The following is a 12,764-nucleotide window of genomic DNA, read 5'->3' on the forward strand; positions in this document are numbered from 1 at the left end:
GATGGCAAACTGTGAAGCCAACTGATGATGTATACCATAAATGCCAATAAAAAACATTTTAAAATAAATTCAATGTTCCATATCAAAAGGGCATAGCACATACATATATATATGTACTTTCAATGGGCCTTGTCTATTGACGCAGCAGCAGCTGCAATGTGATTTGGCAATGTGGCAGCTAAAGAGTAACACATGCATTCCGGAAAAGAGCTTAGTGGAATTACCAGTGCGTCATAGTCTGGTGAAATTAACAGTGTGTCATAGTCTATCTGGATGACATTTTCATTTTTTCCGAGACACACACACAGCACATTCGCCATGTGCCCAATGTTCCCCAGTGCCTCAGGACTAAAACTCTATGCCAAGCTGGAAAATTGAGCCTTCCATACCACTGAAGTCAAATTCCTGGGTTTCCTCTTAACCCCCCCACCCCAGAGATGAGAAACACCAAGATACAAGCCATATTGGAATGCCCTCCGCTGACTTCTGTGAAAGCCCTACAGTTGTTCTTGGGCTTTGCCAATTTCTATAGGCGTTACATTAATTCCTTCTCATCCATTGTAGCCCCTATAACCTATTTGACATGGCAGAAACGCAGTTCAGGTGGACCACCGAAGCACAGGAAGCCTGTGTGGCCTTGAAAGAAGCCTTTACCACGCTACAGTTCTCCAGCACCCTGGCCCCGTACGACAGTTTGTTGTCGAGACGGACGCATTGACGATATCTATTGGGGCTGTTCTTTCACAGAGATGTCTGCAGATGCACTACCTGCACCCAGTGGCTTATTATTCCCACAAGCTGACGGCACGGAACAACGGTATACGGTCTCCTAACGAAAAATGCAGGTCTTTATGGTCTCCTTTCAGGAATGGAGGCACCACTTGCAAGGGGTCAAACATCAGTGCCTTGTATATACGGATCATCAAACCTTGCTGCAATTGGCTTCCGCCAAGTGCTCCAATGCCTGCCAAGCATGATGGCATCTCTTCTTCTCCCTGTTACATTTCATGATAACCTAGCATGCAGGGGAGGAGGGGGGAGTATGCATAGAAAAGCGGATGCCCTTTCTCGTCCTGGTGCCCGGGAACTGGAACCTTTGCAACAGGAGCTGATCCTTGTAATGGATAGGGTTCTGTCTAACTTTACTCTGTCCCCTTATTTTCTGATGCCTTTACGGCAATGGGTGATCCAACAGCCACAACAAGTCTGGGACATAAATCACGCTATAAATGAGGGTCTGTTATGCAAGGGTGGTTGCATCTCCCCAGTGCTGACTTGCACTAAAAAGCATTCCAATGGTGCCATGATAGTAAGCTGTTAGGTTCCCCTGGACAACGTATGACCTTGGAACTGGTAGCCGTCTATGGGGGAAGGACATTGTCAAGTATGAGCAAGAATGTGCTATTTGTGTCCAGTGCAAAGCAGAGAAAGGAACTCCCGTTGGTTTTTTGCATCCTCTACCGATTCCTCAGAAGCCTTGGTACTGAATTACCATTGATTTTCTAGTGGAATAGTGCCTGTTGGGATGCTTGCCCAGCTCCCGTCCCCCCAAGCAGTTCAGACTGAGAGCAATACACTAAGAGTGCGCCCACTTGATGGTACAAGGTGACAGGGGGAGGTGGGAGGTGTATAGAAATTACACTAGCATGTAGACACTTGTAGGAAATGTCGAGTTGCAGACCGTAGATAGCCCATGCGCTGAATGTATGCCGAACCGCTGCCATTTTGGAAGTTGGGCCCAGTTAGGCCAGGACCTTCACCGGAGCACGACAGATGTAGGCATCAGCAAGAATGCCCATCTCCATCCCTGCTCCCATCCCTGATCTGAGCGTTTTTCCCTAGAGAGTTGCATCTTTCCCGTGTCTGGTTCGTCAGGAGGTCCGCCACACACCCATACCCAGGGATACGATACCTCCTTGATAATAATTGAGTTGTTCATCAAAATGGGCCGCTTTATTCCTTGTAAAGGGATTCCTTCAGCCCAGATCCTGGCAGACCTTCACTTTTGCCATGTCTTCTGCTCCTTCAGACTTCCTACGATCAGGGTATCTGACCGTGGCACCAGTTCACCTCCAGATTCTGGCATGCCCTGGTATCCTCTTTGGGCATAGGTGGCTGTCTTTCCAGGGCCTATTACCCTCAGACAGTCAATAAGAGAGAACCAACCAAACTCTAGAGCAATATTTCTGATGTCTCTGTTTGGAACAGCAAGAAACCTGGAAGTCTCTTCTTGGTATAGCAGAGTTTACTTACAATGTTGTTGTTGTTTTCGTTTCAACTTTATTTCAAAAATTCATTTTCATAAAAGTTTCATAACAATTTACGCATGGTGAAAATGAAGTCAAAGGAGTTAAAAATAGTTAAAATCCCACATAAAAAACAAAAACCAACATACAAAAATCATAATATTATAGTTATTCGACAAATCTTAAACCTCAAACTCTTTTTTCTCTCAAAGCACATTCTAGGATGGTTTAAACAGCAAAAATGACATCAATAGTTTTCACCTGTTTGCATAAAAATGTAGCACTGATAACTGACTTAGCACTGATACATGCCTTCAAATTTATTTTCTTTAAAGCATTGTACAGAGGACAAGTGAAGAGAAAGTGTTATAAAGTGTCTTCTTAATTTAAACAAAAAGGACAAAGAAAGATCCCAATACCATTTGGCTCTAACAGATGCTTGAGGCAGATTTCCAATATGCATTTTTGCATACAGAGTGCACATGGTAGGGTCGTTTATCAGTGTTAAATATTCTTCCACTGTATACATGCAATAGGTATTCATATGCTGTAGCCATATAGAGGTACCTTGAAGTGTATTCACCGCAAACAAACTGCGTATAGGTATCCCCAACTATTGCTTTTTCAGCATCACTGATAAATTCTGCCTCTAGCCCTAGCTTGAGAGCTAGCACCTTTATATTCCGGAACCATCGTAGCACACACACATTTTAAAAAGATAACAAATCCTTTAACGCATCACAGAACTTGTTATGACCCACCACTGACCAAATGCGGATCAAGAGCAACAGTGATTTTAGGGCAAACACTTCTTGAATGAAGACCAGACCCAATTCCATATGGACAGGTATATTAAGGGAGCTACTGGGACGGCATAACAGCCTTTTCAGGACACTATTTTCTGTTGTTGCAAGAATATTAACTTTTTACCGCAACCCCACAGTTCTGCACTGTATAGCCCTCTCCCCCCAAACCTGTGTTCTATGGATTTCTAAGGCCGAAGCCACAGAGTTACATTTAGCTTTATTTGCCAATTGTATTATGCCACTCCATGCTCTCCCCATATTGGCATAGGCCCGGTCTATGTGCTTTACCCACTTTCTAAAGTGGGAAAATCTGATGCCGAGGTAGTCGAGCCTTCGTCAATAATCTCACCTTTAAGGTCAAATACCAATTTTAATCGCCGTCCCCTCAGCTTTGTGCATATCTCATACAGTTTGCGTACAATAACGCCATTTACTCCTCAGTAGGGACACCTCCGTCCTACACTCTGCATGGCCAGTACCCCTGCATGCTGCATATCGAGTTCACTCTAACCACGGTAAACCCTCCGGCCGATATATGCATATGGCCCCACTAGCACAGGTGCACAAAAACCTTCAAATGTCACAGGACAGAACGAAGTGCTACAGTGATGCTCACCGTAGACCGGCTCCTGTCTACAAGATAGGTGACAAGGTATAGCTATTAAGGAAGGCGTGGTATCAACAGTAAGACAGACACAAGTGACCACAGTTCAAGGGTGTTTATTGAACTTTCACAACGGTGAGATAAACGCCTATCTAAACCTAAATCTACAGATGGGAACCAGCTACGACCATCAAATAATGCAGTCCTAGTGATATCTTGTCAAATCAAAAGGGGCCTACACTAAAAACCGTATTGCCAATCCTTACTACTAATTTATAAATAGTGTGGGGTGAAGTTCATGAAAAAGAAAAAAGTGTTCACAAAATGATAAGTCAGGATGATAGGGCCATTGGCCTCCCTTCCCCACATTTTCAACATGGGACAAGGCGGTTCACGCGTGCAAAGCACACACCCTGGCTTCTGTGGCACAAGAATACAGTTCTATTTTTACAGTTCAGGACCTTCTGTGTCCAAGTCTCTTTGCTTCTTGCAAGTGTCTTGACTCAGAGGGCCTGGTGTACACAAAAACAATACGCAAACATTATTTTCCTTTTTACCAGTATTAAATTTGGGCGTTCGCCCTGGATCCCCCTCAGCCAGGTTCAGATCCTTTTCAAAACAAAAAGTTCAACGTGTGATTCCCCCTCTTCGGGGATCAGATCCCATTCAAACTATGTTCAGATCATTCTTTCTCGGGTGACTCACGGTTCACCCCAGATCCCTTTCTTTTGGTCAATTAGTCTCCCTCAGCCGGGCTCGGACCAATCGTGATTTACTTTAAACTATCGAAAACTTTCGAATCTGAACGGGATTTAGCAAGACCTGTTGAATGACCACTTCGATCTCAGTATTCCTTTTTCTCACACTCAGCATCAGTTGGATACCTAACAGAGACCTTTGAATGAGAGCCCACGTGGCGCCGGACCACTCTGTGTATGGAATCTTGGGTTGCCTCACAAAGTTCAATTACTTCTTTTGTCTTTCAATTATATCTGCATCGCTCTCTGCAAACGCCTCACACACTGTTCTCTTTGTACAATGTTGCCGCTTGCAACTTTGGTTGAAAACACAAGCTGGTTTGGTATCAGTCTCTCCGACTCACCGGCTGTGCTGTCTTTTCTGACGCTGCTTCATTGTAGGAGCCAAGGACAGTACCACGGCGCAAATAGCTCCTCCCCGCCTTGGTTATCGATGCGGGAGAGCCCTGGGTTCTTCTGACACACTGTGCAGGTTTGATAAGCCTTAGTTCCTGGTCTTTTGTTTCTTACTTTCCGAGGTTCACAAAAGTAACGGTCTTTAGACGTCACAGTTACTTCCCTCCTTGCGACTCTCTCCGATCTCGCCGTCTTTCTCCTAGTATTAAGCTACCATCTTGGAACTGCTGTTTCCTCGTGTGGTTTGCCTCGCTCAGAGTGTGCTTTTGTGCTCTGCCTTTTATCCGTGTGGGGAAGTGTGATGGAAGTCAGGTGTGTGTAATAATCTGCAATTGCCAGACCTTGCCTGTCCATGGTGTTGGGACATGTCAGGTATACGGCTCTGGTGTTAGTCCGTTGTCGCTCATGGAGAACTGTCCGTGAAGTGTTTGTGTCGGAAAAGGGGGGGGGGCATTGAATCCCTAGGCATCCTACCTGGTAGGATGGGGAAAAGTGTTATTGGGAAGGGGATACCACGTCTCACCCTGCGGTGTCCCACTTCCACTCCCAGAGGACCCCTCATCCAGGTGATCCTCCAGCACTGATCCACCCACAGGAACTGGATCCAAAAGCGATGGTTGTGTCTTGGCCACCTGGATGACAGACCCCCGGGAACTAGCGGGTGAGACACCTTCAGGTTTCTCACACTATCCACAACCCACCTGTGCATTCCAGGAGCCTGTAAATGCTGCTGCGCTTTGTGGGTCCTTATGTAGTCAATTTGGTTGTGAACCCTGTTGCCGTCCACTTGCACCTTCCTCGCAAGTGGAGGATCCATCTGGTCTTCCATGTGTCCATTGTGAAACCATGTTCGCAGGGTACCCGCTTTACCGCTCATCCTCCTATCAATGAGGCGGAAGGCTCTGAGGAATACAATCTACTGACTGTCTTAAATTCTCGTGTTTCTAGAGGGATTTTGTATTACCTATTGGATTGGAAAGATTAAGGTCTGGAGGAGCAATCTTGGAAGCCGGAGCACTATGTGCATGCCCCACTGTTAGTGCCCACATTCTATAGCCTGCATCCAGATAGCCTTGAGGGAGGCCATAGGCTTTGTGGGGGGGGGCTCTGTCATGGTTGGCTGCCCGCTACCGCTGCTCGGGCGCTCGCGTTGATGGTTCCGGTGGCTGCCATAGCATTTGGGAGACAGGGCGTCTCTTGGGAACTATGTCTCCCAGCATCCCCAGCACATGCAACATCACCACGCCCAGCGACACACTGCCAATCTTGTTTTCGGAATCCCAGGGTGCCCACCAACACAGAAATAAAACTGTTGGGGTACAGCGGCTCTGCACTGCTGAAACAGCTTTTCAGTGCGTGACCAGCGTATCTGTTCTGCATCCTGATTACAGTGCTCCTAACCTTCTGAACACCTGGCTTCTATCTCCTGGACTTACTTCTTGAGTACCCTTATCAGCTCATGTTGTTTGTATTCATCTACTGGTAACGACCTGGCTTCCACCTATTGGATTTGTCTCTGGATCACCCTGTTAGCTCCTGACATTTGGATTTCTTTACCTGGTAACAACACAGCTTGCTCTTCTTGGATACGGCTCTTGGATTCTCTCTGTTGGTTCCTGGCATTTGTGTACCTCTGGCCTGGAACAGTCCTGAATTGTTTCCCTTGGATCCTTCTGTGTTAACTCTGTCTTCTGTGTTTTTTGTTTGACCTCCGTCCCTGGTCAGTGCTTGTGCTCCACGTAGCTTGCATCCTTGTTCCCTTCAGGTCAGGTCCCTGTGGACTATTTTTCTATGTGCTATTAAGGCCGCCTATAACACCTTGTGGGTGGTCTTTACCATCAAGCGGGTCAAATGGTCTATGGACTCATGCAAGCATCTGGTGAGGTGTGGTTCAGCTAGGTTTGTAGTCCTTCCGCAGCCTCTCTAAGGTAGTAGAAGGGGAGAAGGGAGGAGCGGGGGCATGTGGTGAACAGTCTTGTAAGTAACCCTGCTCTTGCTTTCTTGCAAGCTGGGAGAGTTGTGTAACTGCACATTCACCTATTCGCTGAACTCTTCCCCTCAGCAGTGTACTATTATTCTGTTTGTAGGGGTGGGGTCCGGAGGAAAGTATACAATCCTTCAGGGCACCAGTGTCTTACTCCTGGTGCAACCATGGCAAGATCCTATACAGTCTCTACCCATTTGGCTGCCACTGAAATCTGGGTTGGATCCCACATCCTCAGCCTATTGTCCAAGACAAAACATTTTCCAACCATTTCAGTGTCTGCAACTTCTCTTTTTAAGATATATTTTCTATCTTCTTACATTTCCTCTACATTTGTGGCCTGTAATCTTGGGCATCAATCAATCGCTAGCCTAACAAGGGAACACCTGTCACCCAATCATGCCACCTGCAGATATTCAATACAAACAAAATAAAATGTTCTACCTTTTGGCATGCTCGTGCCTTGATTCTTAGCATTCACTCTATGTAAGATGCACATCTTCAATATAGCCCTCTTTACTTGGATTTTGTATTTGATAATTTGTAGAAGAGAATACAAGTTCATGGGCTTTGTCCGAGACCCCCAACTGAGCCGAAATTGATGAGCACATTTCTGTCTTTGTTAGAGGACGAACGCCTTTGATCCCAGCTGGAGATTGTCGATCTGCAGTTGAATCCTGTGTACTATCCGTGCATGAATATGGTATCACTGTCTTTGCTGGACTTTCCAAATCAACCCTTACTCCATTAAGGCCTGTGCCTTCAGCTATCTCCAGGATGGTATTGGAGCAAGACAACAATCATGTGATCTCAGTATTTATAATCCTTTATTGTCTCCCTGTATTCTTTGTAAACATGCCTGCTTAGTTAACAATAAGAGCAGTCTTCAGCCTGGTCTTACCTTGCAGATCAGCCGAGTATTTTTGGTGCAAGCAGGGATTGTAGGACTCATGATACTCTCAGGCTAGAGGTCCACTGCTTAAGGTCCGCTAAAAGCCTCAAGAAGCGGTTTTTGGGAGTTCAGAATCAATATGGTAATGAGGATCGAAATTAAGATTGGATAAGCGGAAGCTAAACACAGCTCCAGGGTATCCAGCATTAACCAGTGATCAGAGGTTCCCACTGTGGAATGAGGAGCTAGTACATAGGGTTCTGCAAATCATCATTTTGTACATTATTTAGTATACAGTGATACAATCGTCTGGAAAAAGGTTGCCATGGTGTGACGTTTCCCCACGTTTTCATTCCCAAAAAAATAAAGCACAAATACTTTAGTACTGAAGATAAAATAGTAATTAATACCCGTCTTAGAATATGTGGGATAAGGCTTTTAGGGGAGCAGGGAAAATAAATTGCTTACCTGACGACTTTTTCCCCAAAGGACATTTTCACATAAAACCCATTATTTATGAGGCCTTATGCTTCAAATGCCATATAGATTTATTTATCGATGTTCCCAAATCCACAGGTAATACTCCTGTAGGTGTGTTACTTTGGCATCAGTTTGCCTGTGGAGTCAAAATGCGCTCCTGGTAGCTGTTGGTGTCAAGCTAACCAGGCGCTTCTGAGCTGCAAGCTAAATAGTTCTCAGCTCTCCTCAATTTCAAACCCTGGGTAATCTGTGCCTGTTGCGGTCAGGTTACAGGGAAATTCTGTTCTTCCAAAAGAAATAAAAGTATTGCGTTTTTATTCAGTTCCTGTGATTTTAGATCTCAGCTTCTCTTGGAATACTCATTATATACAATCCATATGACGTCATTGTAATTTTCTAATATCAAAGTTGAATTGCACCAGTTTATATTGCGCCATCATCTCCGTTTGCGTTTTTCAAAGAATTCCAATCTGTTACTCCAAGTTTTCTATGTACATTAATAATAAAATAAAACAATGTTATGACTTTCCTTGTTATGATTTACTTCATTCCCAAGCTCCTTCTTATTGTTCCTTGCTGATTTCAACTTAACAAACAGCTTGCCCCCTCAGAACACCTTCAATGGGATATATACTTTTACTAAATTAAATGAGAAAGAAAAAGTGTAGGAGGGAGAGCGAAAGAGAGCAGAGGCAGAGAGAGAGAGAGAGAGAAAGAGCGAGAGAATGACATAGATATTTGAACTGCAGCGATTTTGCAGTACTAGGAATCTATGTTTATCTGAGACTTTCACTGCTTCTTCCTGTGATTTACCTGCCCATTAACACTGTGGAGAAAAGGTAAAACATGTTTACATTTCAAGGGATTATGTTTTAACATAAGCACTACACATGCAACAACTACAAAAATCGAAAGGATTCAGAGCCTTTGCAGATTTTGCTTAGAAAGTATGCATGAGATGTCATTACTCAAGTAAGCAGATTCCATACAAGATTAAAAACAACGCATGTGGAGGTTTGTGCAGCAACGTTAAAGCAGTACTTACAAAAGGAGGTGGCATCATGGGTGGCAGATTGCTGGGGGTCTTCAACCTGGCAATGAGAAAGAGATACTGTTACAAAGCAGGTGGATAGTGGAAAACTCAGACCCACAACTGTGCAACCAGCTTAGGTGCCAATACAACTTGAGCGCCCGAGGATGTAGGAAGAATGTCAGATCGCATCCACTGCTCTGTCCTGGGTAATGTAGAGCATAAGGGCTGTCTATGCTCTCTCCGGGGATGTGGAGAATACAATGGCTTCACCTGCTCTCTCCTCAGTTGGAGAAGAGTACAATGAGTTCTACTGAACTCTGGTGGGCATGGCAATGTACAGTGGCCTTGAATGTTCTCTCCATGGAGGTCAAAGGGTATGATGGCTTCCACTGCTTTCCTGTGTAAAGTACGATGGCTTTCAATGCTGTTGCCAGGATGGTCTACACTGCACTTTTTTATGCAGACTGGAGTAGAGTGTCTTCCATTAGTCTCTCCTAGAAAGGGGAGACTAAAATGGCCACCACTACACTCTCCTGGGCAGGGGACATTGAGATGGCTTCCTTTACTTTCTCCTGACCAGAAAACAGTAGGGTGTCCCATTTTATTTTCTCACGGATATGGAAGGATTGGATGGTCTCCACTACTCCCTTTTGGATTGAGGAGCGTGAATGGTTTCCATTATTGTCTCCAGGGCAGAAGGGATTGGGATGGCTCCATTTATGCCCTCCTGGCAGGTGGAGAATGGGATGGCTTCCACTACTTACTCACCTAGACAGGGCAAAGCTATTCATGTCGGCTTCTCTCTGCTCTTTTTCAGGAGTGTCTGGTAAGAAGGAGATGGATTCCCTCTCCCAAAATTGAGACAGTAGGTTGATTACATTTGTTGCGAGAATGAAAGTTGGTCGTAATTATGTATCACTTTGAGTAATCCAGGTTGATCCAAGGAGGTTATACCCAAATATCCCCATTGGTGCCAGAAATTCAAGACTCCTGGTGTATTTATAGTTTGTATTTTATTGAGATTTTATAAAGCGCTTTCTCCAAACCACTGCACATTGTAACATAACACTGTGCATATCAGAACAAGTGTTAAAGCAAATGATCAGGCCAGAGGATTTTAGGACGAGAAGAGGAAGGAAAGAAGATAGGCTTTTAGACGAGAATGAAAGATATGGAGGGAAAGGAAATAACCAATGTCAGAGGGCGGAAAGTTTCAGATTTTGGGTGCAAGAAAGGAGAAACAGTGAAAGTGAAAGGGAGCACAGGGAGGTTTAGGAGAAGCCACAGGCAAAGATGTTGTGAGGAAAGGGGACGTGAAGGGCATAAATTGAGATGAGAGTAGCAAGGTAGGGAGGTGCAACTCCATGATAACATTTAAAGACAATACAGAGAAAATGAAAAAGACAGAGGTCATAAGGAAGAAAAGAGAGAGATAGAAGAGAATGGATAATAGAGAAACACAGAGAAAGTGAAATAAGAAGACAAATAGAGTTGAATACCGAGCTCCCATGGGTGAGGTATTAGGAGGGCAAGCCAATGAAAAGAGCAGAACAACGGTTAGGGCAGGAGAAGATTGAGGACATGACAAGAAGCTTAGCTGCATGAAAAGACAAAATGGGACGAATGCAACAAATACTGTAAAGGTGAAGGCAGCAGATGCGGCCATGGCATAGCTACTGAACCAACCATAAATCAAGGATTTCTGTATGTAGTATTTTGCTTTAACGCCAGGGGACCACTCTGGTGGTGATAGTGCACGGTACAAATATCTATTAAGATTAACATTTAAATTGGTGATCAGGGATTGTGAAAACTCAAAGGTTTTGCTCAAATGAAGGAGCCTGGACTGAAACTTGTTCTAAAGTCGATAACTTCACTGCTAGACTGCATCTGCCCCCCTCTTTTCCGCAATCGTTCTGTTTTAATGCAGCCCTGTGACGCTGCTGTACAGTTTATTTCTATTCATTCACATAATTGGCAGATAAGGAAACTGGAGTACTGTACCCAAAGGGAAGTGGTCGATATCATACTTTTAGGTAAAGTTTGAAAACCAAAATTTGAATCTATATATTCTGGTGGAAAAGTCTGCACTTTAGCCACTAAAGCGCATCCCTCTTCAAGTGCCTATTCTTTCTGGTTTAATTAACTGTTACACCAGAGTTCGGTTTATTTCTAATCACTCCAATGTTTAGTAGAACAGGGAACTTCAGTTACATGTTCAAGACCATACAATTTTGGTCAGGTAGAACATATGGGAGTAGAACCAATCTGGTTTCAAGGGCGTCGACGTATACACCTATTTTCCTTCTCATTTTCCATCCTCTTTCCTCTCTCTTCCATTACCTTTCTTTCTTCTCTGCTACACAGAATTTTCGCTTCTTCCTGATGTGTGGTCTTTGAGGTGATTTGAAGTGACAGTAGACATGTATCTTGGGGAGTGTGCTCTGTGTCTGTGTAGATTGGTCGCTGCATGGAGGTTGGCAATGTGCCAGTGATGTTTGAATCTGGAAAGTGTGTGCGTAGTAGAGTGGGGCATGTGCCTCTAGGGATGTAACTAGAAAGTGATGCTGTGCATGTGTGTGTATTGGGGCAGAGATGTGGAGTGGGGAACTGGCAGAAGGAAATGGGTGTGGTGTAGATATGCTTGCATGGGTTGGTAATGGGGTGATTCTAGGTTTAGAGGGTAGAGATGTACAAGTGGGGCTAGGAATGGAGGGTGGGATGTGCCTTTGAGTAGGGTGTGGGGTGAAAAGAATACTCAAGGCACTGGAATTGAAGTTCATTATCTTTTGTTATTGGGTTTTATAAAAAGGCTTATAAGGTTGGATTTCGATTAACATAAAAGATTGTCCTACCCGGCATAGTATAATAAGGGCCTGATTCGCTGAGTGTTTCCCTATGGAATTGCACCATTATTAAATGCTTCTGTGAATCAGGCCCCAAGTGTCTTGAGTGGGTCTGAAAAGAAAGGTTTTGGCATTAGGAGCTCTTCTGCTTTCTTTAGGCTTTCTCATTGCAATGATCTGGCCTTTCGAATGCTCCTCTGTTCACCCTAAAGACCCAGTCTCAGATGAGGGATGTGCTAATCAGGGCGTTGCAACTAAACTCAAGGATGAAGGTACTACAGAACAAGCTGCAAGGTGCCATCCTAAAAGGACTTAATTTACGCATACACATTTCTTAACTCTAGTATTTACATTACATGGCCTCTAGTGACCATCACAGTTCTTGTCTGTCTCAGAGTCCGGGGATACAGCATCCAGCACATTTCTTGTCTGCTGCACAGTCCAGGGATTTAGTGAGCAGCATGCTTTTTGAGTTTCCCGACTTCTCTCGATTACAGGCTGGGCTCCAGGTAGCCTTCTTAGGCATCTTGGTGTTGCAAGATAATCTATTATTCCCACTTCTCCTAGGATATATTTTAAGCAGAAGGAATTTAGATGCCCCTTGTGAGGGGTGGACTGGCAAGGAGGGCAAAGTGGCAAATGTCCCCCAGGCTGGCTGCACTGTTGCCCCATGGGCCAGAGATCCAACATGCAAAACAAATGATCAAAAATTACGAAAT

At 44.5% G+C, this 12,764-nt stretch overlaps 1 protein-coding gene across 6 annotated transcripts in view; it reads right to left on the reverse strand.

The window, feature by feature from the left end:
- PRPF40B (pre-mRNA processing factor 40 homolog B) overlaps positions 1–12,764 on the reverse strand; it is a 1,091,929-nt gene that overhangs the window by 1,000,531 nt on the left and 78,634 nt on the right. For all 6 annotated transcript variants that reach the window (XM_069653885.1, XM_069653882.1, XM_069653883.1 and 3 more), the window contains one exon: positions 9,212–9,257. In XM_069653885.1, the coding sequence (XP_069509986.1) occupies positions 9,212–9,229 (18 nt within the window). In that variant the 5' untranslated portion in view covers positions 9,230–9,257. The remainder of the gene's footprint in view (positions 1–9,211; positions 9,258–12,764) is intronic.

This window comes from Ambystoma mexicanum, chromosome 3q, assembly GCF_040938575.1.
Source record: "Ambystoma mexicanum isolate Mex_15411 chromosome 3q, UKY_AmexF1_1, whole genome shotgun sequence".
Classification (NCBI taxonomy): domain Eukaryota; kingdom Metazoa; phylum Chordata; class Amphibia; order Caudata; family Ambystomatidae; genus Ambystoma; species Ambystoma mexicanum.